The following is a 27,113-nucleotide window of genomic DNA, read 5'->3' as shown; positions in this document are numbered from 1 at the left end:
GGGAGGAAACTGCAGCAACCACAGTTAACCCTCACAGACATGGGGAGAAAATGCAAACTCGACACAGCAGTCACCCGAGGGTGGAACTGCCGGCGCTGTGAGGCAGCAGTGCTAACCACTAAGCCACCGTGCTGCCCCCAATTCATCTTAAGAATCCATCCAAAAGAAACAGCAAACTGTCAAATCTGAACTTACTTGCTGTACCAATTATACTCAATACTGAAATGTCTAATATCTAAAATAGTTTGCCTGTAACAATCAACTGATGCATATTTCAGTGATATGAATAGATTTATGAATAGATTTCCTTTTCAGTGTCCTCTATTATTTCATTTTTTTTATTTCAAACACTTGTCCAGTCTTAGCTTTCTTGACATAAACTATTATTTTTCACTGGGTCCTCCAAAGATTTGCCACTCTGAGCATGAGCACTTACAGAATTTCTTAACATAAATGAAGTAGTTTCTGATCTGAAGTACAAGCTAGCTCTCATTCTGCAGCCAATTGGGAGCGCTTTGTTTTTCAAACAGATTCATGAGGCTTCTATCAGGAAAGGTTTGACAGTTAATTACTGCTTCTCATAAAACAGTCACTGATAACATTTGTGATTAACATCACCCTGTGGTTTCTTTTTTAATAGGCAAGAAGCAGTTTGATTACAGTGGTGTTTTTGCTTTCTCTCATTGGACAAATTGAAGAAGATTTCTTTCTTTTTACAGGCGATGTAAACCCAAGTATCAGATGAATTTGAATTCCTCTTGATAGACTGTTGTCCGCTTCTATTGCTCCACATTTTTCAATCTCTATTTTAAAGTTCCAATTTCAGTTGAAGAACTACTTTGGGAATAACAAATGTTTTTATATAGAAACTGGAAAAATGTACTGTGGGCACCTTTTAATATTTATTTTAAGTAACTTTTGCCGGTTTGTGAAAACATACATTTATTAAATGGTGCATCATGTTTTTCAGGAATGATAAAAATTCAATAGGAAGCCACCCTTAGCCCTTTGTGCCTGTTCTACCATCAATGAGATTGTGGCTGATCTCTGACCTAATTCCACACAACAGAATGGGTGCAGAACACAAAGCAGCTATTTAGCCTCTCATGGCCTCTCTGAAGAAGCAATTCACCAAGTGACACTCCACTACATTTTCCTGATAGACTCACAAATGTTTCAATTTCAGATAACAATCCAAATCCCTTTCTGAATACCATGACTGAAGTTGCCTCAACTGAGGCAGGGAATTTCAGATTTTTAAAAATTCATTTACGGGACAAGGGTGTCACTGGCTAGGCCAGCATTTATTGCCCACCCCATTTGCCCAAAGAGCAGTTAAGAGTCAACCACAGTGGACTATTATTCATTCAAGAGATGAGGGCACCAGCATTTATTGCCCATCCCAGAGGGCAATTAAGAGTAAACTACATTAATATTCTGAGAGTCATATGCAGGTCATACCAGGTAAGGATGGCAGTTTCTTTTCCTAAAGGACATTAGAGATCCAGACGGGTTTTTCCAACAATCGACAATAGATTCACGGTCATCATTAGACTCTCAATTCTAGTCACTGCGTAATGTACTCATGTCCCCATTGGTTCTTTCGCCAACTATCTAAAAATAGTGTCTTCTGGATCTCAATCCCTTCACAAATGGGAACAGCTTCTCTTTATCAACTCTGTCCTACCTCCAGTCATTTTGAATACCTCCATTAAACTGCCTCTCAGCCTTCTTTTCTCGAAGGAGAACAACAGTCCCAATGTTTCTAATTTAGCTACATAACTAAAGTTTCACATTCCTGGAACCATTCTCATCATTCTTTGCTGCACTTTCTAGTGTCTTGATACTCTCGTGAAACGCACTGCCCATAATTGGACACAGCACTCTTGTTTCAGCCAAACCATGGACTTATCACAGCTTTATTGCTTTTGTAACTTTTGTGGCTCAACTGAGCTGTGTCGGGTCATCTACACACATCTTAAAGCATAAAACACTACCTCTTGCCCAGGCATAAATCTCTAGCATTAGGTCTATAGTGATGACATTATCTTTAGACAATTAATAAATGCATAATTCAACAGCTCCAATGAAATGGATATATACCTTGACTCATTCAGGGCTGTACTGCTTGCATGGAGAATGGTGTTACCATCACTGAATCCCTCATATTAACATCCTGGGGGTTACCTCAAGGCACAAAACAGGAGTGCGATGAAATGCCCCATTTATCTAGGTGAGTGAAGCTCCAAAAATACTTGAGAAGCTTGACACCATCAAGGACAAAGCAGCCCACTTAACTGGCGCTACATCCACACTCTCCGTCACTGACACTCAGTAGCAGCAGTGTGCACTACACACAAGATGCACTGCAGAAATTCAAAGATCCTTAGACAGTGACTTCCAAATCCACTGTCACAACTGCCTAGAAGGACAAGAGCAGCAGCTATACAGGAACACTATCATCTTGCAAGTTCCCCTCAAAGCCATTCACCATTCTGATTTGGAAATATATTGTCGTTCTTTCAGTGTCGCTGAGTCAAAATCTTGGAATTCCCTCCTTAATGGCATTGTATATCTACCTACAGCATATGGACTGCAGCAATTCAAGAACGCAGCTCACCACCATCTCCCTAAGTAGGGATGAGCAACAAAGGTCAGCTAAGCCAGGGATACCCATGACCCATGAGTGAATAAAGAAAAACCAATAGATTCATAGATTGCAGAAAAGCCCTTTGGCCCATTGATTCTGGACTGACATAACTACCACCATAATCCCAATTTTCTGCACTTGTTCCATATCCTTGAATGTTTTTTATCCAAATATTTTTTGAAGGTTGTAAGGTTTCCAGCCTCTACCATCTTCCCAGGCAGTGCACTCCAGATTCCAACTACCTGCTGAATGAAAAAGATTTTTCCCAAATCCCCACTGAATCTCCTTCCCCTTACCCGAAAACTATGCCCTCGTGATTAACCCTTCCACCAAGTGGAACAGCTGCTCCCTATTCACCTTGACCATGCACCTCAATCATGTCCCCCTGCTCTGAAGAAAACAATCCAAATCTATAAAGTCTCTCCTTATATCTCAATTTCTCCATCCCAGGCACATCCTGGTGAAACTCCTCTGTACCCCCTCTGGTGTTATCACATCCTTCTGTAATGAGATGACCAGAACTGTACACAATACTCCAATTCTCGCCTGACCAACACACTGTACAACTCCAATATTACCTCCTTGCTCTTATACTCTATGCCACGACTGATGAAAGCAAGTGTCCAATGTTTCTTTACTGTTCTATTCATGTGCTCTCCCGACTTCAGGGACCAGTGAATAATTATCCCAAGATTCCTCAGTTCCTCTAAGCTAACCAGTGTCCTGTGATTTATTAAACATTCCCTAAATCTTGTTTCTTCTTCCAAAGTGTATCACCTCGTACTTATCAGAGTTAAATACAATCTGCCACTAGTCTGCTCATCTGACCTACCCAACTGTATCCTCCTGTAACCTACAACTATCTTCTTTACTATTTACACACTTGTCCAGCTTTTCTCCCCAGACCAGATCCAACATTGTGCCCTCCCTTGTTGGGCTGTCTACAAAAGAAACCTCCGCTGGATATATTTCAAGAAATCTGCCCCATCTAAAACCTTTAACACCATGACTATCCCAATTTATGTTGGGAAAGCTGAATTCCCCTGGTATAATCACCCAATTATAACTCTAATGTCTACATATTTGCTCCTTGATTTCCACTAAGAGATTTCTTCTAAGAGAATTCTTCTTGTCAACAGCAGCAAACCTAGGTTAGACATTTTGACAGGATAGATGCAGTCGGTCCTGATGCATAATAAGTTTCATGGGTAACAGTTTAAAACCTAACAACTATAGTATGAAGGAAAATGAGAACCTCTGGTTCCCTAGTTCGTGGTTGTGGACCTTGGATTGTACAACTATTACAAACAGAAGTGCTCAATGGCCTCATGCCCATTACGTAGTATAAATATAACAAATATTCTGAATAGAATGAAAATCACACATCGACAATCAGAGTCCCAAAAACACTCCATGGGCATTTTGAATGGGTTCAGCATATTTTTTTCTCCACACTGTCCTTTCAGTAATGGAATAGGATTAAACATCATTACCCATACATGCTTTTGATGTGTGACTGGGTAAAAGTTAGAACGGAAAGCCTAATTTGAGATGAATTTTACTACTCAAAAAATGGTATTAGTGAGTTACATTTCTGCTGACTGAAGTTTTAATCATTTGGCTAGTTACAGAAGTGATATGGGACAATTTTATCACAATAAAAAAAACTCAAATTATTTCTATTTGCATATTAAGGAAACATGGAAGCGCCCTGTTTTTAAACAGTTCCAGTAATTTTGCTGTATGAATGGGCGCAATCTTCAGTCACACTGCACACACAGTGAAAGTAAAATAAAAAAAAACACAGCTTTCCATGTTATGGAGGTATACCTGCCATCTTTCTTACACAAGCTAAGAATGGTCAAAATTCATCCTTTATCAACATTTCTCACTTCAATAAAAGCAAAATCTCACTAAAATTAGTCATTGCTAACTAAGCAGTGCCATGATCACAAAAAATAGTTGTACACATACCAATCCAAAGAAAACTTGGAGAACTGAACTGTGTAGCGAGGAACCACACGTCTCTGCCTTCTTGGTGACCTGTCCCTTTCTCGCCGTGGTGATCGCTCTCGGGACCGTTTACGTTGTGGCGACCGTTCACGTGAACGCCTCCTATCTCGATCTCTTTCACGACTACAAGAGAATTTAATTGGTAAAAAAATTTCATGATTCAAGCAGAATTGCATTCACATTTCATTCAAAATAAATACAAGCTAAAATATCCTCTATGCAGAATTTCAGTTCATCATTTAAATCAAAAATGTCTAAATTTGCTATGCAGCCCTAAATGACATCCAAACTTAAAGAAAACCTCTGCTTAAAACTTACAACAAAATGAAAAAAACTCAAATGTTTTCGAAGTGTATTGACTGTGTATAAGCAATCTTGAGACTTAAATTGGAGAATGTTCTGCAGGGTTAAATGCTTCTATGCACAACGTGTTATCTGATTCTCCAATCTTCTCCCGATAGAAGACCTGTTTAGTCTCCCAAATACAGGTCCCAGCAGCCCTATCCTTATCCAAGTGCCATTCAATGCCAGCAAAGCACTTCCCCATGGGCAGTATTCTGGCAGAATTTGCTCTGAACCGTGCACACAGGAGTTTCCCATGATCGGAATTGGAATCCGAGGCTGTTTCATCGCTTCAGTCAAAGAGCACAATCGTGGCTCAAATTGACCCAAATGAGAATGATTAACTCTAGAATGTTCTACATCCAGAAATGCTTTAACCAATTACCACAGCATTCAAAAAGAAATCAAGAGGTCCAGGAGGGCCAGTGTTAGATTGGAAGTGCTGAGTCCTTTGCTTGAGAGGTTTCAGCCTGAGGCTGAGCAGAAGTACAGGTAAGAGCTCTTTAATTTTAGACTGAAGGCAGTGGGGATGGCAGTTAGGACAGCAGCATGTTCCTCTTGCAGGACGTGGGAGGTCAGGGAGACTTCCAGTTTCCCTGGTGGCTACACCTGCAAGAAGTGCACCTGGATGCATCTCCTGATAGGACGCATTAGGGAATGGGAGCTGGAGCTGAATGCACTCAGGATCATACGGGGTGCAGAGAACATCATTGATAAGAGGTACAGTGAAGTGGTCACTCCTAAGGTGCAGGCTGCACGTAGCTGGGTGACCACCAGAAGAGGTAAAAGGGGAAATGCAACCCATGTGGCCATGCCCCTCAATAACAGGAATACGGCTTTGGATACTGCTTGGGGGAGGGGCAAAGACGACCTTTCAGGGGCTAGCAACAGCAGTCAGGTCAGTGGCACTGTGACTGGCTCTGAGGCTCAGAGGGAAAGGGTGCAGTTCCAGAGCAATACCGACAGAAGTTTCAATTGTGAAGGGGACAGACAGGATATTCCGTGACCGCAGCAGGGACACCAGAATGGTGTGTTGCCTCCCTGGTGCCAGGGTCAAGGATGTCTCTGAGCAGTTGCAGAACATTCTGAAGGGGAGGGTGAACAGCCAGAAGTCATTGTGCACATCGGTACACATGACATAGACAGACAAAGGGATGAGGTCCTGCGAAATGAGTATTGGGAGTTAGGTAAGAATTTAAAAAGCAGGACCTCAAGGGGAGTGATCTCCAGATTACTCCCAGTGCCACGCGCCAGCGAGGACAGAAATAGAAAGATAGGCTAGATGAATGCACGGCTGAGGAGTTGGTGTAGGGGGAAGGATTTTCAGTTCTTGGATCATTGGGATCTCTTCTGGGGTAGAGGTGACTTGTAAAAGAAAGGCGGATTGCACTTGAACTGAAGGGGGTCCAATATCCTCACAGGGAGACTTGCTAGTGTTACCTGGGAGAGTTAAAACTAGTTTGGTAGGGGTGTGGGACTCTGAATCAGAGAGGGGCCATCAAGAAGTCAGGGGAAAATACATTAGCCATCGAGAGCAAGTTTACTGTTCAGGATAGCAGGAGCACAGTAAAGGGAAGGAAAAGACTTCTGGTTTAAAGTGTATTTATTTTAACACGAGGCCTGACTAGTAAGGCATGAGTTGGCTCTGGGGACTGGGATAATACAGCCATAACAGAAACATGGCTCAGAGAAGGGCAGGACTGGCAGCTCAATGTTCCAGGATACAGAAACCACAGGCGTGACAGAACTACAAGCAAGCATTGAGGGGGAGTTACCCTTTTGATGAAGGAGGACATAACAACAGTGCTTGGACAGGATATTCTGAAGGGGTCATCAAATGAGAACATATCGTTAGAACTACAAAACAAGAAGGGGATGGTCACTCTGTTGGGACTGTATTATCGACTCCCAAATAGCCAGCGGATTCTAGAGGAGCAGATGTGTGGAGAGATTGCAGATACCTGTAGGAATAGAGCATTGAACATAGAACAGTACAGGCCCTTTGGCCCACGATGTTGTGTCGACCTATTATCCCACGAAGATCAATCTACTCTGCATATCCTATAATAGAGTAGTATTTTAATTTCCCGTGTTGACTGGGCCACCCAGAGTGTAAAAGGTCCAGATAGGGTAGAATTTGTCAAGTGCATCCCAGAAAGTTTCCTAAATCAACATGTAGAGGGCCCTTCTCCAGAGGCCGCAACACTGGACTTTCTCATCGGAAAAAGAGGTCAGGCAAGTGACTGAAGTGACAGTCGGAGAACACTTTGGGTCCAGTGACAATAACTCTCTTAGTTTTAACGTAGTTATGGAAAAAGACAGGACAGGTACACAGGTTAAGGCGCTGAACTGGAGCAGGGCCAATTTTGGGGCCATTAGGCATGATCGAGCAGAGGTTGAAAGGGTGAGTCTGTTTGAAGGAAAAGGAACGACTGGCAAATGGGAGGCTTTTAAAATTGTGATATCAAATTCAGGGATAGCATGTCTCTGTTAGGGTGAAGGGAAAAGCTGGCAGGTTTAGGGATCCCTGGCTGACGAGGGATATTGAGGCTCTGGTCAGGAAAAGGGAGGCGGCATACATTGGGTTTAAGCTATCGGGCTCAAGTGAATCCCTAGATGTTTATAAAAAGTGTAGGATCACACTTCAGAGGGAAAAAAGAGTAAAAAGAGGGTATGAGATTGATCTGGCAGATAAGGTAAAAGATAATCCCAACAGGTTTCATAGCTCTATTAAGAGTAAAAGGATGGCTAGGGACAGAATAGGTCTCCTTAAAGATCAGCATGGCCGTCAACGTGTGGAACCACAGGAGATGGGGGGAGATTTTTAATGAATATTTCTCCTTAGTGTTTACTGAGGAGACAATCATGGATGCTAACAAAATAAGGGAAACAAATGGGGACATTTTAGACCTCATACACATTACCAGAGAGGCAGTGTTTGCAGCCTTATAGCACATTAAGGCGGATAAATCCCCTGGACCTGATCAAGTCCATCCTCAGATGTTGTGGGAGGCGAGGGAAGAAATTGCAGAGGCCCTTGCAGAGATTTTTGCTTCATCTTTAGCCACTGAAGTTCCAGAAGGCTGGAAGGTGGCTAATGTTGTCCCATTGTTTAAGAAAGGTAGCAAAGACAAGTCAGGTTCACTGGCCTGTAGTTCCCTGGCATCAGTGGTAGGCAAGTTATTGGAGAGGATACTAAGTGGCAGATCAACCAACATTTGGATAGTGAAGAGCTGATTATGGATAGTCAGCATGGATTTGTGCGTGGGAAGTCATGTCTGACAAATATTTTAAGAGTTTTCTGAAGAGGTAACCAAGAGGATGGATGAGGGTAGGGCAGTGGATGTTGTTTATATGGACTTTAGTAGGGCCTTTGACAAGATCCCACACGACAGGCTTGTCAGGAAAGTTAGGTTACACATGATCCAGGGAGAGAGAGTAAATTCGATTCAAAATTGGCTCGATGGTAGGAAGGAGAGGGTGATGGTTGAAGGTTGTTTCTCAGACTGGAAGCCTGTGACTAGTGGTGTGCCACCGGGGTCAGCGCTGGAGCCTTTGTTATTTGTTATTTACACAAATGATCTGGATGTGAATGTACAAGACATGATTAGTAAGTTTGCAGATGAAACAAAATTAGGAGGTATTGTTGACAGTGAAGAAAGTTATCAAAAACTACAGAGGGATCTTGATCAGATGCGGAAGTGGGCTGAGGATTGCAATTCAATACAGGGTAAATGTGAAGTGTTGCACTTTGGAAAGTCAAACCAAGGCAGGATTTACACAGTAAATGTTAATGTCCTGAGGAGTGTTGTGGAACAGAGAGACCTGGGAGTACATAGTTCATTGAAAGCGGTGTCACAGGTAGACAGGGTGGTGAAGAAGGCATTTAGCATGCTGGTCTTCATCAGTCAAGGCATTGAGTATCAGAGTTGGGATGTTATGTTACAGTTGTGTAAGTCATTGGTGAAGCCACACTTGGAGCATTGCGTACAGTTTTGGTCAGCCTGTGATAGGAAAGACAATAGTTAAACTGGAAAGTGTGCAATGAAGATTTACGAGGATGTTGCCAGGACTAGTAGGCCTGAGTTATAGGGTGAGGTTGGCAAGGATAGGACTTTATTCCTTGAACATAGGCGAATGAGGGGTGACCTTATTGAGGTGTGTAAAATCATGAAGGGCAGAGATAGGATGAATGTGTATAGTGTTTTTTTCTAGGGATGGGGAATTGAAAACTAGAGGGTGAGAGGGGATAGATTTAAGAAGGACCTGAGGGGCAACTTCTTCACGCACAGAGTGGTGCGTATATGGAATGGGAGAAAGTGGTTGAGGCAGGTACAACAGCAATGTTTAAAAGATAGACGGACGAGAAGGGTTCAGAAGGATATGGACCAAATGCGGGCATTTGGAACTAGCTGAGTGGGCACATTCATCAGCATGGACCCATTTGGGCTGAAAGACCACTTTCCATGCTGTATTACTCTATGACTCAATGGCTAGGAGCCCAAGTGACTTAATTGTGATTTTACCTTCGATCATCTTTCCTGGTTAATGTTATTTCAAGTCTTTCATTCCGGGTCATGAATCTTGATGGCGGTTCAATCCTCCGGACAGCCTGTGGCTGTGGAATGACTCGTACAGGAGGTTGCAGCAACCCGGCTGTAACAGGAACACAGGTGAAATAATATTACAAAGTGGCAAGATAGCAAAATGTATGAAAGGTTCAGAGCCATTGTGTTCAAAACAAAAAATGAAGTATCACTTCTAGAATGATGTTTTTAACAGCTCTCAGTCAGAGCTTTATGACTTGTTTTCTGGCAATGCTTGATCTCCTCTAGGTGTGAGATATCAGACCGAGGAACACAACTTCCACGATTTGAAGCAGTCATCAAGCAGCAGCATTAACATGATCAAGGCATTGTTATCAATTTTTCAGCAAGGTGAAACATGATTAATCCTTCCTTCGGAAGGTTCCAACTTGATTCTCTGAAATGCTCCCTCTTAGCAGCACTGCTAGAAGCAAACCTGCAGCCACAAATTGCACAATCGAGTGTCAGTGGAAACTGGAAATATAAATAGAAAGTGTTGGAAACACTCAACAGGTCAGACAGCTTCTGCTGAGAGAGGAGCATAGTTAACAATAAAGGCTAATGAAACTTCTATTCCACAGATACTGACCAACATGCCATGCATTTTTGGTTTTTGTTTAACAGTGATTGTGACAAAAGCATGCTCTGATGGAAGAGGACTCTAGGTCTTGACTGAATGATTGTTTAACACCAGTAACAAGCCATACATTAAGAAAAGCAAAAATGATACTTAATTGTAAAACTAATTTGTGCACAGACTAAAATACTTATGTTGTGCTACACAAGATGTGCAGAAATATGTAAAAAGAGGTCTCAAAAGAAAAACAGTTGAGAACCACATTTGTCAGGAGACTTGTGTGTAAACTAAAGTACACCTTATGGTTGTTTCAGGTTTAAATTACAACGATGTGAATAAAGATTTTGTAGGTGATTTTTGATAAATTTGTGAATATGTGATCCATATTTAGACTCAATTACATATTATACATCCACAATAATTTATAATTGCACTGCATGGCTGGTGGGTGACGTATGTTTAATCTACGTATTATTAATACGAATGCAGATCTTGTTGGTGACTTACGTTTCTGCTGTGGTTGCTGGAGCAAAGGTTGAGGTTGTGCTGACAGCAAAGGAGTGAGAGGAGCAGCAGCCATAGATGCCTGTAAGAGAGACTGGGGCTGAGGTGGAACACCATATGGCTGCTGTGTAAGAGGCTGCATGACAGTTGGAGGTGTCTTGATCAGTGGTTGAGTCTGACTCTAGGAAGTTGATTCAAGAAAAATAGTTGAGTGACTTGCCCTCAATTGAGGCAAAAGTGTGAAGCACGCATATCAACACATACATGTTTCATATTCATATACAAATTTTACATGTGCGCACCTATACTTTCATACAGACACACTATGCATTCACACCTGTGTCTCCCAATTAGGGCTACAGTCTCCTCAATTCAGCTAACTATGTCCCTTTTACACGGCAGAAATGGATGAATTCACCTTTGAAAGGCATCAAAACCCAGAAAAATTAAGAGATACAACTTGTGATTGGAGGAGCACCAAGCATCAAGAAGGTGAATGGTAGTGCATCAACCTTAACCCTTGGGGATGGGAGGGGGCAGTGAAGGTGGAGGTGGTGGTGGTGGTGGTACTGTGGGCAGGGGAGAGGGGCTGTGTGGGACAGGGCAGAGGGGTGCGTCAGGTGAAGAGGGGCTGGGGCAGGAATAGCGAGAGAGCGCCCCTGGTAAGCAAGGACAAGTAGCTGTGGTGGGCGGGGGTGAGTGGCTGTGTTAGGCTGGGAAAGCCACTTTAAATCTATCAACAAAGGAATATGAGTGAACTGGGATCAAGGAAAACCTGAAGCTATTCAGATAATGTATTTCTTGCATGAATGTAAAGTCTCTCAATTAAGGCCACATAAGTATGGGAAAAAAATGTAAGGAAACCAGATAAGGACAGAATTAGAATGCTGGATATGGGCAGTTGGCCCTGAAAACCATCAAAGCAGCTGGGATTTAGAAACAGTCCTGAAAAGCCTTGATGGTTCAATGTAGGTGAAGGTAAGGGTGAATGAAGCCCATAAGCAGCATTTGCTTGGTGCAGCTGAGAAATATTGGAGTTCAGAGGAACCCCAAGGCTAGTGTCAGCTGAGTGAAGCTGGCTGACTGCAGAAGAGCTGGGACTGTGCCAGTGGGTGGTCAAGTTCAGTCCTCGGAGTCCAGTGCAAGTCAGACTTAACTACTTGAACAACGGACCTGGCCATCATGGAGGCATTCAATGATGGTGTGGCTTTTGAGGAAGTTCTGAAGGAAATGTGAAAGTGAGAATTGGAGTAGAAACAACATTTTAATGCGATTTGGTCATTACACTTGGGAGGGGGTTTGCAGAAAAATCTGTGGGATCTGCCCTGAACATGTTTATTATTTGAAGAGCTCTATTAAACGTTCAACTGCAGTTCATGTTATGTTAATTCTAGATGTTAAAGTGTATATATAGTAGATAATTTTAGTAATCTAACTTTCCACAGTAGCGTTTATTAAATTTGCCAAAGCCATGGAATCTTGAGGCTTTATTCTCTAAAGTACCTGGGATCTCAAACTTCGGTCACAAGAAGAAAAAAATGTTACCTGCCTAAATTTGCCTGTCTCATCCCGGAGTATAACAGCATGCAGAGTGCAACTACATGTGGAACTGCAGCCAAATGAACCTCATAAAAGATAGGAATTAATGCAAAATGCGTTTTCAAGTGAGGTTTTGGGATCGAGGTTTGTGGACATCATCTTGCACAGCAAAAGGTCTGGATTGAATTTGCACAACAAACAAATAAGTACCAAAGTATTAAATCGAAAAACTTTCCAGTTGTTCCATTCAGTTAATCTCACCTGGTTGGGCAGAGTCTGTATTCGCTGTGCATTCCATTTAAAGGGCATATTAGGGTTGTAAGCAGCTTCGACCAGAACTCTGTCTCCTACCTGGGGGGCCTTGCCTTTCACAGCACTGGTTAATGCAAAAACATTCAGTCAATATATTACAGCAGAGTGAGGGATTAATATACATGCACATATTAACTGCAACTTGACTAAATGCTAGCTTTAAAATAGGAAAGGTTTAGTATAACAAAAAAACAGTTTAACATATAATCTGTTTCTATTCATTACACCTCAGTACAGACAGCATTAACTATGTGCTTCTAATGGTGCTCGAGGATACAAGGCTTTGCCACTTAACTGGTTGCAGTGTCTTGCTGAATGGTGATATGTGCTTGATGTGACAAGTTATTTTCATGAAAAGCATCATTTGAGTCAATGCTTTACCCACACTTTGTCCAATCTACACATTACCTTCAGCAACGTCACCTGAAGTCACAAAGTAGAGCTCCACATGTACACTGACAACATCCAGTTCCACCACATCATGTCTCAACTTGTCATGCTCAGTCTTGAAAATATATTCAATGACACTGCCTCACGGCTCTCTGGAGTTGAGAATATCAAAAATCAATCACCCACAGAGAATGGGAGCACGTAGTGGGCCTCTTTTAAAAGCAGAGTTGGTACTGAGAGAAGAACTAAACACACAGTTAGGGCACCTGACATTGACTTTCATCAAGTCCAATGGCACAGTGTGTGGTGTTGCTGCCTCTAAGCATCCAAATTACAGTCCTACCTTGATGATTCAGCAAGTGCATTCATAACTCATCCTAACAGTCTGAATATCAATCTGCAAATCCTTCTCACAAGCAACAGTGGCAGGTCGTGGCAGCAGGAAAGATGTCTGGTCAACTAAATGATGGGAAGAAAGTTGGATCCTCTCCCAACACTATTTATAGCTCCAGGATACAGTATACATGTTGAACTCTGAACTGTAACACAAGTGTAACTGTAACACCTATGGTGCTGAGATAATATGTTAGCATAGAGAATTGGCTAACTAACAGGAAGCAGTTGTGATAAATGGGTCATTTTCAGAGTAAGTGCAGTGCCACAGTGATCTGTGCTGGGCTCATTTACTTGTGTTCTTGAGAGTATTTTTCTTTCAGAGGGTCATTAATCTGCAGGGGGCGTCAGTTACCTCAACTAGTTGGATGGCTGGTCTGTGAAGCAGAGTGATGCTAACATACTAGCCCTCTGATGTTTACAATTTATAATCCATCAAACAAGATAATTAGACACATTACTTGTCCAATCATTTATAGAATCACTGAATTGTTATGATATAGAAGGTGGCCATTTAGCCCATCATGTCTGCATCAGCTCTCCGAATGAGCTTTATGATTCAGTACCAATCTTCTGTCTTTCCCCACAACTTTGAATACTATTTGTTTAAACAATCTTGTCCTCAGGTCTTAGGGTCTTGCAAAATGGTTTAACTTTATCTACTTTGACCAAATCTCCAGGCAACGTGTTCCAGATCTTAGCTACTTGCTGTATGAAGTATTTTCCTCAAAATATTTTCTTTTGCAAGCCATCTTATATCTGTGCCCTCTTGTTTTTGATTCTTTTATGAGCAAGAACAGTTGCTTCCCCCTATATACTCTTTCCAGCACCACCATACTTTTTAAGATCTTCAAATCTCCTCTTGGTCTTTAGTTAAAGCATCGGTACAATTAAACCACCAAGATTTAGAGTCACTTCTGCATTCTCTGATTCACAATGACTATAACACAGGCCAAGCACCGGTTTTAAAGTGACATTTATCAGGACATCTCTGATCTACAGTGACAAGGAACATTCACTAGATTAAAAACAATTAATGACTAAAGGACACTACAATTCAATCCCAATCAGTAAAGAATGAACTAGACAGTTGGAAGTTTATCATTTGCATTAACCAGCAAGACTACAAAACAATGTTACTATATCATGTCTCAAAGACTGCACTGATCAAACAGTGGCTCAGGATCTCCTTGTATATTTGTTCCTGACACTAGAACAGTGGATAATCTTAGCATGCAGTTGTTGGGTAGTGAGGCCAGCTGCAGCCAGGGCTGTCTGTTGGGTGTACTTTGCTCGAAAGGCACTGTGAATCAATTTCCACAATGGCTGAGGTTACTATGAAGGAGTCTCCTCACATTAAGTACAGTGACCCTCAGGTTAAACCAGTCATCTCTCTGTAATGAGGGGGCAGCCCTATGGTCCTCGGAGACCATGGCGACTTTTGGTTTACATTTGCAGAATTTTGTACCCGAGACAGCAGTGAAGGTCACATCATTTAATATGTTTAAGATTGAGCTTTCTTCATTGATAAATGGTTTTAGAGGGCAGACTGGAAAGTAGAGTTAAGCCTCTTACAAGCCCATCCATGATCTTGTCAAATGGTTCACAAGGTTGAATGGTCGACTCCTGCACTTAATTCTTACATTTTGGTGAAGAAATTCCTCATGACTTAAATAACAAGCTTGGGCTTGTTGGTTGGAAATTTGGATATGACATGAGTCATCCACATTAATTTCCAGCTGGAGTGAGGTAGAGTTTTAGTTAACTTCATAAGCACTAATAATTTAATATTCTTTTTCCATTTATTCTTATGCAAGAAATTAGTCAGGTTAAAAAGAAAATTATTTAAACTCCACAAGCATGCTCAGATACAGATGCAGCAGAGTTTCTGTGAAAATACAATTTGGCTGCACCAGCATTAATCCGGAGGCCTTATTTGCAAATGGAACAAGAGGCTAACCCATACCCTGGCAAGAAAGACAAAGCAATGGGGTTTAGTGAAGGGTGGGAAAGAAGCAGAGGCTTCAGAGAGGAGACAGGATGGCACCTGGGAAGATAGGGAGTGCTGAGGCCAGGCATAACAGGTGCATTTTGGAACGTGTGAAAAACGAGATGGTCTAAAACAGACCATTTTGGAGATCGGGTGTTCTGTCTACATAATTTTCAAAAGTAGAAATATCTGATGAATCCTCATTGAGTTAGAGTGCTACTCAGAATTTTTTCTGAGATGGACTCTCCTAATATAGGTTCAGTAAATGATAGTTGACCTGTGTCTTGAGGCTCCAGAGATTGTTTTATGAAATAATCTGCCGCAACACCTGCCTCAGAACAGTTCGGAGGAAGGGTCACTGAACCTGAAATGTTAAATCAGAGTTCTCTCCACAGATGCTGCCACAGCTGCTGAGCTTTTGCAGCGATTTCTCTTTTTGTTTCTGATTTCCAGCATTCGCAGTTCTTTCAGTTGGTATTCAAGGGACCTGGTTTTGAATCTCGCCATGGCAGATGGTGATATTTGAGTTCAATAAAAATCTGGAAATAAAAGTCTATGACAACATAAAATCATTGTCTATTGGAAAAACCCATGTGCTCACTCTTATCCTACGGAGAAAGAAAACTGTCATCCTGACCTGGTTTGGTTCACATGTGATTCTGGACCCGATAATGCAGGAGCTTCTTTATTGCCTGCTAAACTGTCTTAAAATGAGACTTCAGTTATATGAACAGCTGGAAAGTCTCAAGAATGGAAAGATATCGGATGGACAATCTGGTACCGACTAAGGCACTGGAAACGACAATAGCTCAACTCTGCAAAGTCCTTCTTACAACCGTCTGGGGGCTAGTGCTAAAATTGGGAGAATTGCTTCACAGGCTAGGCAAGCAATAGCCTGACAAAGTGATATCCATGGCACCATATCATATGATGCCATCGCATCCTTGGGTATGTCCTGTACCACCAGCAGAGTGGTAAACAGTTAGGAGAGAGTTGATCTGGGAGTCCTCAACTTTGATTCTGTGCCCCATGAAGTCTAACGGCACCAAGTCAAACATGGGCAAAAGGAACCTCCTACTGATTACCATATTGCCCCAGCTCCTAATCTCAGCTGGTGAATTATTGCTCCTCAATGCTGAATAACACTTAGAGGAAACATGGAGGGTGGCAAGGGCACAAAATGGACTCTGGTCAGGGATTTCAATGTTGACCACCAAGACTGGCTTTGTAGCAGCACCATGATCAAGCTGTTTGAATTCTCAAGAACACTGCTGCTAGATGGGGTCCGCAGTTGATGGTGAGGGAACTGACGAGAGGGAAAAACACATTTGACCTCACCTTCACCTATCCTCCTGCTAAGATGCATCCGTCTGTGACCACATCAATAAACGTGACCACCACACATTCCTTATGGAAATGAAGCAGTGTTTTCACATTGAAAACACCCTTTATTGTGTGGCACAATCACTTCGTCAAATGGGATAGACTGCAGTTCAACATGGGTATCTATGAGGCACCGTGGACCATCAGCAGAAGCAGAACTGTACAACAATATAATTTGAAATACCATAGCCCGGCTTATTCCTAATTGACCATTACTATGAGCCAGGGAATCAACACTGGTTCGTTCAGTGTAATCAGGACAAAATCCCGGAATGCCCTTCCGTACACCATTATGGGCCTAACTACAGCACAGGGACTGCAATGATTCAAGATGGCAGCTTACCATTACCTTCTCTAGGCATGGGGAATAAATGCTGGACTAGCCAGTGATGCCCACGTCCAAAGAATGAATAAGAAAAATATGAAGAATGAAGGAGAAAATCCCATGAGTAGCACTTGGAATGCTTACAAATGAGGTGTCAACCTGGCAAAGGTATAAAACAAACCCACTTGTGAGACAAACAGCATAAGCAGTAAGTGATATTGAGGTAGGCGATTCCATAGCCAACAGATCAGATCTAAGCTCTGTAGTCCTGCTAAGTCCAGTCGTGAATGGTGGTAGACAATTGAACAACTCATTGGAGAAGAAGACAGCAAAAATATTCAGTCCACCACATCAGTGCAAAAGATAAGGCTGAAACATTTGCAACAATCTTCACCCACAAGTATTGAGTGGATGATCCACCTCTGCCTTCTTGAGGTCCTTTTAGTCACAGGTGCGAGTCTTCGACCAAATCAATTCACTCCGTGTGATATAAAGAAACAGCTGAAGGCACTAGCTACTGCAAAGGCTATGCCGGCTGACAACGTCCCAACAATAGTATTGAAGACTTGTGCTTGACACCATCCAGGTGAAAGCATCCCACTTGATTGGCACCACATCCACAAACAATCCACTTTCTACACCACTGACGCTCAGCAGAAGTGGTGTATACAATTGACAGGATGCAATACGGAAATTCATCAAGGTTCTGTAGCCCCTATCAAACCCAAAACCACATCCATCTAGAAGAGCAATGGCAGCAGATACATGGAAACACCATTAACTGCAAGTTTCCTTGCAAAGCACTGACCATGATGACTTCAAAATATATCACCGTTGCTTCAGCGTTGATGGATAAAAATCCTGGAACTCCTTCCCTAACAGCATTGTGGTTCTGCCTATAGCAAATGGACTGCAGCGGTACACAAGAACTAGGAGCAGGAGTAGGCCATCTGGCCCCTCGAGCCTGCCCCGCCATTCAATAAGATCATGGCTGATCTTTTTGAGACTCAGCTCCACTTACCCGCCTGCTCACCATAACCCTTAATTCCTTTACTGTTCAAAAATTTATCTAGCCTTGCCTTAAAAACGTTCAGCGAGGTAGCTTCAACCGCTTCACTGGGCAGGGAATTCCACAGATTCACAACTCTTTGGGTGAAGAAGTTCCTCATGACCTCAGTCCTACATCTGCTTCGCTTTATTTTGAGGCTATGCCCCTTAGTCCTAGTTTCACCTGTTAGCAGAAACAACGTCCCTGCCTCCACCTTATCTGCTCCCTTCATAATCTTATGTTTCTATAAGATCTCCCCTCATTCTTCTGAATTCCAATGAGTATAATCCCAGTCTACTCAGTCTCTCCTCATAATCTCACCCTCTCAACTCTGGAATCAACCAAGTGAATCTCCTCTGCACCCCCTCCAGTGCTAGTATATCCCTTCTTAAGTAAGGAGGCCAAAACTGCACACAGTACTCCAGGTGTGGCCTCACCAGGACCCAAAACAGCTGCAGCATAGCCTCCCTGTTTTTAAACTCCATCCCTCTAGCAGTGACAGCCATATTTCCATTTGCCTTTTTAATTACCTGCTGCACCTGCAATCCTACTTTTAGCAATTCATGCACAAGGACACCCAAGTCCCTCTGCACAGCAGCGTGCTGCAATTTTTTACCATTTAAAACATAGTCCATTTTGCTGTTATTCCTACCAAAATGGATGACCTCACACTTATCAACATTGTACTCCATCTGCCACACCTTTGCCCATTCACTTAGACTATCTATATCCCCCTGCAGATTTTCAGTGTCTTCTGCAGCTTCATGGCAGCTTACCACCACTTTGTTGTGGGCAACTAGGGATGGGCAATAAATGTTGGCCCAACCAGTGATGTCCACATCCCATGAACAAATTTAAAATATGCCAGAACCTGGTCAAGTGCTACCTTGTTGTCTAGGGTAGTCTCGCTCATCTTACATTTGGACTCAAGCTCCTTTGCCCAAATTTAGACCAAGGCTGTAACAAGATCAGGAACCCAGTGGTCCTAGTAGAACCCAAACTCAGAGTCTTGAGCAGCTTATTCCTCCAAAAGTGCTTCTTTATAGCACCACCAGTGATACTGTGACTCTGCTGATGATTTACAGTAGATCGATAACTGGATTTACTTAATTTCAGATTTAATTGACTGGATCAAATCTGTCCTGCTTTTAGTAGACAGAACTTGGCAATTTCCCACACAATAATGTAGACAATCTGGAACTTTCCTGGTGCAGCTACCTGTGCAACACATGTCTTCAGCCATACGGTGGGATCTTGCCAGGGTTTATAACCATTGCTAACCAAGGGCTGCAGTGATTTCTTGATATCATGTGGATTTGAATTTGCTGAAGACTGGTAATTGTGATGCTGTGACCCCAGGAGGGCGAATTGGTTCATTCACATGGCACACTAGATTGAAAACAATTGCAAAGCTTCAGCTTCATCTTTGCCCTCGTTCGAGATTTGGTTATTAAAGCATTCATTCCAATTAATGTTTGGAATTGGTCAAACTACAAGGCTTTGACTGATGTGTTATGGTTAAGAATTATTTATCTCTATCTATTGTCGCATATCAATGTCACTTTCCCCTCATCATCAGGAGAAAAACCCACAGGTGAAACTATAAGAAACTGAACAAAGACGGTATAGCATATGCAATAATTAAGACGTCTAATGCAATACATGGCTTTATCATAAAGGAAGTGATATCACATTATATAAAGATTTAATCTCCCAGCTGGAGTTTGGTGTCTCCATCTTCAAAACTGCACTGATTCTGGCAGGGCTGTGGTGCAGATCTGTGATAGAGTTCCATTATGAGACCAGTTTACATCAATTAGTCTTGCATTCCCTAAAAATAGAAAACTAACATCTTAGTGTGATGTTTAAGATGAAGGATTTAATAGGAGAGATGGACAGAAATCATTTCTTCTCATGGTGTTTGGTGTGGGGTGAGTGCTCAACAAAGGAGCACAAGTTTAAAATTAGAGTAGGGTTACTCTCAGGCAATACCCACAAGCCATTCTTCACACAAAGAGTAGAAATCAGGAAACGTTTCTCTTGAACAGGTGATGAAGCTGGCAGTCAGTTGAATATTTTGAAATTGAAAGTCACATTTTCCTTTTATAAGAACATTAAGGATTATAGAACCAAATCTATTAGATGGAGCTAGGATAGAAATCAATTATGATCCAACTGACGAGCGGAACAGGTTTAAGGGACTGAATGACCTCGTCCAGTTCCTAGTTTGTCAAGTAAAACATGAAGCACAAACCTTAGCTGAAAGAAGACGTCTTCATCCACAAAACCGAATGTGTCGTGAAGCTTAGTTACAACTCCAGTGAAGACCCGTTGCTTCTGAGGTTGGGTCTGCTGTTGCGTAGCCCGGGGTGTTGGGTAAGAGACGGTGATTTGAGCTGTTGTCTGTGGGGCATTGAGGCTTGTGGGTAGAGCCACTGCTGGCTAAAAATAAAAAGTGCACGGAATGAGTTGTCACAGTTACAGACACAAACCAACAGAAAAGATTTTGCAAAAGTTACTGCTCAAAATACAGGGTTCTTTGCTCCTTCAACTCCATAAGTTATGACAAAAATTGTTTGTCATAACTTATATCCACAACAGTGGTCATCCAGGAAAAGGTTATTAAATTACTATAACTCAGGCCTTTGCATGTTGAATGAACCAATTCACATGTAAGTGGATTGAAATGTTACTTGTGACAATTATTCTCCTTGCAAAGTGACTTGCAGATGCTTTAGGGCTCATTGGGTTATTGCACTCCATAGCATGCAACTGAGCTATCCAGTTTGGATGGTAACAGTTCTGACTGCCAGTCTGTGCCAATTCAGCAGTAAGGCCACAGTAATAGACTATACTTAGTTAGCCAGCAAAAAAGACATTTGGCCCGGGAATCCTGGCTGATCAGCATCCAGGTGCTTTGACTATAAAACATAGGCATGTTGTGGTTGGGCTGAGACAGGTTCACGGTTGGGCATGAAGCCTCCTGTTGCTCAATAGCCTGTCAGTTCTTACTGTCAAGCAATCATTTGGATTAGATATCACAAGATTCTCAGTGGGAACATTAGTCAGTTAGAAACTTGGAGTCTTTCCCTCTCTATAAATAAAAAGGGGGAAGGCACTGCATATTAAACAAAGACTCCAAAACAAAAAGCAGCAAATTAACAAATTAGGACACATTGCAAGGATTTCTCAATCCTGCATCTTGATTTAAAATTACTACATTCCTGAAGAAGGGAGGAGGCTGAAACCAAAGAAGCCCACATTTGCAGGATATGAACTTGTGGCTCAGATTGTTTAATATTATTAATAAACTTAACATTATTAATAAACAATTATTATTTAATTGCATTATTAATCATCAACAGTACAATCACTGGATTAGTTTTGAGGAGCTGGTATATTGCAAAAAGTGCGTAAAATGTATGGAACTTGTAAAGGAGGAGAAATTATTGCAGAATCAGCTGTAAACTGCAGGGCACCACTTCTATCAGAACTCTAATAAAGCACAGATCAGATAGGCAAGGTTGTAAAATCACAAGAGCTACGAACAAAATAATTTCACTCTGGAATAAAGCCCACATTTACTTGTAACAAAAATAAATTGAGAACTTACTTGAGGAAGCAAAGCTTGTGGAGGCTGCTGCAGCTGAAGAAAAGGAGAAAGTTAATGTTTATGTTCAAATTCTTAAATGTTCAAGACTTCTAAATCATTCATATCAAACTCCAGGCTCTGAAAATAAAGTACTCCCTTATCCACCAAACAGAACTGACTCCATGACAGCAGTCATGACTCTGATTTCCAGAGTCAGAGCAGTCAGATAGTCAACGTGCATGATGTTAAATGAAGCGAGTCCAAATATAGATAACTTAAAATCCAGAAACAGTGAATGTCAAAATATCAGCAGGCCAGGTAAAATTCAAAACCAGATTAGAAGGCAATAGGCCAAGGGCTGGGAACACGAAACTCTACAATTAATCCCAGTCAGAGTAATAGAGATGTACAGCACAGAAACAGACCCTTCAGTCCACTGCCAACCAGATATCCTAAATTAATCTAGTCCCTTTTTCCAGCATTTGGCCCATATCCCTGTAAACCCTTCCAATTCATGTACACATCCAGATGCCTTTTAAATTTTGTAACCATACCAGCCTCCTCTACTTCCTTTGGCAGGTCATTCCATACATGCACTACCCTCTGCATGAAAAGTTGCCCCTTAGGTCTCTTTTAAATCTTTCCCCTCTCACCTTAAACCTATGCCTTCTAGTTTTGGACTCGCCCACCCTGGAAAAAGACCTTGACTATTCACCCTATCCATGACCCTCATGATTTTATAAACTTTTATAATGTCATCCCCTCAGCTTCCAACACTCCAGGGAAAACTGCCCCAACCTTTCCCTACAGCTCAATACCTCCAATCGTGGCAAAATCCTTGTAAACATTTTCTGAACCCCTTTCAAGCTTCACAACATAGTTCCTATAGCAGGGAAACCAGAATTAAACACAGTATTCCAAAAGTGGCCTAACCAATGTCCCGACAGCCACATGAGCTCCCAACTCCTGTACACAATGATGACCAATAAAGGCAAGTGTTTCAATGCCTTCCTCACTACTTTGTCTACCTGCGACTCCACTTTCAAGGAATTATGAATCTGCACTCCAAGGTCCATTATAATTCTGTCCACAATAAGGACAGCTGGAAATGCCTAGAAATTGTTCCCCTTACATGTGAGAGTTAGATCACACCAGTTATTTGAGGTGCAAATATGCAATTTAAATAAAGAGGAACTGATTCAGGTACAATCCAGGTACATTCCCATGAAGGGCAAAAAAAATGGAGCAAACGAATCCGGAGGTCCCTATATTACAAGAGAGATAAAATAAGAAGCTGAAGATGAGAATGACAATGAATGGTTCACAGGTGAATTGAAAAAGCAAATAGGGAAGTGAAGAGAAAGTATAAAAAGGAGATTTACAAGAGACCAGAGACCCGAGTTCAAGTTCTACCTGCTCCAGAAGTGTGTCATAGTAAGTGTAAATAGATTGATTAAAAATATTTGAGGGGCTCTTATGATGCAATGGTAATGTCCTGACTTTTGAGCCAAGGAGGCCTGGTTTCAAATCCTCCTCGTTCCAGAGCTGTGGAACACCATCTCTGAATGGATTGACTAGAACATTATACAAGGGTTTAAGTAGGATAGTACTTAAAGGATAAGGCACCTGGACTGGATAAGATGCTTCCAACCAAGAGAAGTGAGAGTGGAAATTAAAGAGGCCACGTATTTTCAATCTTCCTCAGGGATGATCCTAGAGCGCCAGAGATTTGCAAATGCTATAACTATGTTCAGGAAAGTATGGAAAGACAAGCCAAACAGCCGCAGATCAGTCTATTTGACTTCAGTGGTGATGTTTTTAAGAAATTATAATTCCGGACAAAATTCATAGTCTTACCCTTATGAGGGGTGCAGTCTTATTCATAGTCTACTTTATTATGAGTGCTCGAAAATAAGTCTTTGTTCTTAGAAAGGATGAAAACTAACTTTCAAATAATGGGGCAATGGTCACTCTGGCATCATGGGTAAATGGCCATGGTCACTGGTCAAGAGGGTTTGACAGGTGATTGACACAGCAGAGACGGCCAGCTCTCAATATGATATACCAACAAGAATAGGTGGGGAGTGGACAAGCACAAACGAGCCACCAACTTCTTGGGAAAATAACCAGGAGTTCCCCTACATCCACCCATGGGAAGGAAAAAGATGCCCCTATTCCTCTAGCCTACAGAGCAGCTTTGGAATCAATGAAGTGCTCTCATCGGTCAGTCATACACTTTCTTTCTCTAATTAATCAATCATATTTAAACTGCTGCTTCCTAAACTCAAAACTATCAGAAAAGTGCTGGACAACTGTGAAAGGCATGGATCGGGTGGATTGTCAGACTCTTTTTCCCAGGTGGAAATGTCTAGGGCTGTAGGTTGAAGACGAGAGGGAAAATTTTAAAGGAGATGTGAGAGACTCTTTTTGTTACACAGAGGGTGGTAGTCTCCTGGAACATGCTGCCAGGGCACGTGGCAGAAGCAGATATGACAGCAATGTTCAAGAAGAATTTAGACAGATACCCAAACAGGCAGGAAATAGAGCGATACAGACCATATCATATATATGATCATTCTATTAACAGAAGATATTTATAATTCACAACTGCTTATCAATCTTCACAAATTATTACTGTTGAAATTATCAGCAAGAATGTTCAAGGTAAAAATTAATTGCAAAGCAAGGCTAATCACAGAAAGGAATGACATCTTTCAATGCTAACAATGAATCTGCTCCACTCACTGCAGCCAAAACTTTCAAAAACAAAATGACACAAACCTGTTGCTGCACACTGTAAATGGTCTGCTGGGGCTGCTGATATTGCTGGAAAACAAATTGACAACATTGTGAAAATCAACAAGCAATGAAAACATTGCTATTCTCTGCTGCCTGTTTACACCCACATGATCAAGGAAATTAAACCCCAAGGAGAACCTGACAATTACCAAAGGCAAAATGATTGTTCAGGCACAACCTGTCAACCAAATACCTTTCAAACATTTGCACACTGGTGAGAGGGGAGAATATTTGTGGACTCGCCATGAATTTATGAAAGGGAAATCATGCTTGACAAATTCATTGGACTTTTGAGAGGGATATAATTAGTAGAGTTGGTTGGGCTAACCAGTGGATGTGGTTTACTTGTACTTTCAGAATGCGTTCAGTAAGTTGCACATAAGAGATCAGCAAGTAAATGGGATTGAGCGTAGTGCACTGACACGAATACAGAATTGATTGGCAGACAGGAAACAAACAGTAGGAATAAATAGGTCAGCTTCTAAGAGGCAGCAGTGGAGTTCCACAGGGATCAGTGCTTGGATCCCAGCTATTCACAATATATACTCATGATTTAGCTGAAGAACTAAACGCAATATCTCTAAGGCTACGGATGACAAAGCTGGGTGGGAGAATGAACTGTGAGAATGATGCAGAGATGCTGCAGTGTGATTTGGACAAGTTGAGTGAGTGCACAAATGCATAGCAAATAAAGTATAATATGGATACATCTGAGATTATCCACTTTGGCAACAAAAAGAGGAAGGCAGATGGTCATCTAAACGGCGAAAAATCAGGAAAGGAGAAGGTATGATAAGATTTGGGTGACCTTGTACATCAGTCACTGAAAATAAGCATTTGGTGAAGGAGGCAGTGAGGAGGCAAATGGTATGTTGGCCTCATAGGTGGAGGATTTGACTACAGGAGCTAGGATGTCTTGCTGAAACTGTACAGGCCTTGGCCAGATGACACGTGGAGTATCGTGTGCAGTTTTAGTTTCCTATGCAAGCAGTGCAACAAAGGTTTACCAGTCAGATTCCTGAGATGGCAAGACTGACGTATGAACAGAAATTGGATCAGTTAGGACTATATTCACTGGTGTTTAGAAAAATGAGGTGGAATATCAGAAACCTATAAAGCTCTAATAGTAGTAGACAGAGTAAATGCAGGAAGGATCTTCTCGGCGATCAGGGAGTCCAGAACCAGGGTCACAATCTAAGGATACGGGATAGCCCATTTAGGATTAAGATGAGCAAGTTTTTCTACACCCAGAGAACGGTGAGCTTGTGAAATTCTCTGTCACAGATAACGGTTGAGATCAAAACATTGAACGTTTTCAAAAGATTTATGATAGAATCCCTACATTCAGCCCAACAAAACCATACCAAACTCTCTAAAGAGCATCCCATCCAGAATTACCCCTGACCCTATATTTCGCATGGCTAATCCACCCAAAATGCACATCTTTGGACTGTGGAGGAAACCAGAGCACCCGAAAGAAACCCACCCAGACACGGGAGAATGTGCAAACTCCACACAGTCGCCCAAGGCTGGAATTGAACCTGGGTCCCAGGCGCTGTGAGGCAGCAGTGCTAATCACGGAGCCATCGTGCTGCCCCAAGACGTAGCTTTTGGGGAAAAGGGATTAAAGGGTATGGAGTAAAAGCGAAAGCAAGGTGCCGAGTAAGAGGATCAACCATGACCTTATGAAAATATGCAGCACGGTCAAAAGGCTGAACGGCCTACTCCTGTTCCCATATTCTGTGCTTCTGTGTTTGTGCGACTGGATTGGGAAGTCTTGAACCAAGAGGCATTATCTAAAAATTAGAGCCAAACCTTTTAGTGGTGAAGTTAACAAGCACTTCAACAAATAATGGTAGAAGTTTCAACTCTTCTGAAACCAGCAGTTAATGCTGGGATCAACTTTCATTTAAAATTGGATCTTAAGAGACATGAGTTGAAATTATGTAAGGTTGGGCTGTCGAAAAGCTACAAACTGACCAAATGGCAGAACATGCTTAAGGAGTCAAATGGTGTACTCCTGTCCTTATGTTCCTTCTCTAAAGGCTCCACAAATATCAGAAGTACAGAAATGAGGACTGCAGCATTTCAAGAAGGCAGCTCACCACTATCTTCTCAAGGGCAACTAGGGATGGGCAATAAAAAATGCTGGCAAGCCAGCAATGTCCACATCCCATTAGTGAATAAAAAAATACAAATTCAGTTTGCTGGGAGCATTTTATCATGAACTCCTTGAACTGAGTCTCCCCACCATTGAACCTGACACCACGGGCAGAGCAAAACACCTCTATAGGAAAAGAAGGTAATGATGGTGGGTTGTTATCAAGTACAAAAATGAGAAATACAGCAATATAGATTATGGGCAGAAATATAAACCAGAAACAAGGATATTATATATAACCCATTGCATTAATATTTGAAACTTTACACACAATCCCATAGTAACATTGTGGCGATAAAGGCAGAAGGTCTTTCTCTAACTGTAAAAGTACAGTAAAATTACAACAGGCTATTACAACTACTAACTATTCCCGAATAACGCAAGATTCCAATCGTATGCTGTTCCAATAAATATATAATATAATATAATATAACATATTATATATATAATATAATATAACATATTATATATATAATATAATATAACATATTATATATATAATATAATAT

The 27,113-nt window shown here is 41.7% G+C and overlaps 1 protein-coding gene and 1 non-coding gene across 2 annotated transcripts in view; both read right to left on the bottom strand.

Moving 5' to 3' along the window:
- Positions 1–27,113, bottom strand: part of ccar1 (cell division cycle and apoptosis regulator 1) — an 86,234-nt gene that overhangs the window by 53,202 nt on the left and 5,919 nt on the right. Inside the window, exons 4-10 of the mRNA XM_048609146.1 lie at positions 24,426–24,470; positions 21,666–21,698; positions 20,307–20,494; positions 12,473–12,587; positions 10,676–10,853; positions 9,532–9,661; positions 4,625–4,786 (exon numbers count right to left, since the gene is read on the bottom strand). Of these exons, the coding sequence (XP_048465103.1) occupies positions 4,625–4,786; positions 9,532–9,661; positions 10,676–10,853; positions 12,473–12,587; positions 20,307–20,494; positions 21,666–21,698; positions 24,426–24,470 (851 nt within the window). The remainder of the gene's footprint in view (positions 1–4,624; positions 4,787–9,531; positions 9,662–10,675; positions 10,854–12,472; positions 12,588–20,306; positions 20,495–21,665; positions 21,699–24,425; positions 24,471–27,113) is intronic.
- On the bottom strand, positions 4,079–4,145 carry LOC125485628. Its single transcript, XR_007264324.1, has one exon. It is a non-coding gene; the product is annotated as a small nucleolar RNA SNORD98 (small nucleolar RNA).

Source organism: Rhincodon typus, chromosome 20 (assembly GCF_021869965.1).
Source record: "Rhincodon typus isolate 14 chromosome 20, sRhiTyp1.1, whole genome shotgun sequence".
NCBI classification, from domain to species: Eukaryota; Metazoa; Chordata; class Chondrichthyes; order Orectolobiformes; family Rhincodontidae; genus Rhincodon; species Rhincodon typus.
The sequence above is the reverse complement of the archived record's forward strand: the minus strand, read 5'-3'. Positions and strand labels throughout refer to the sequence as shown.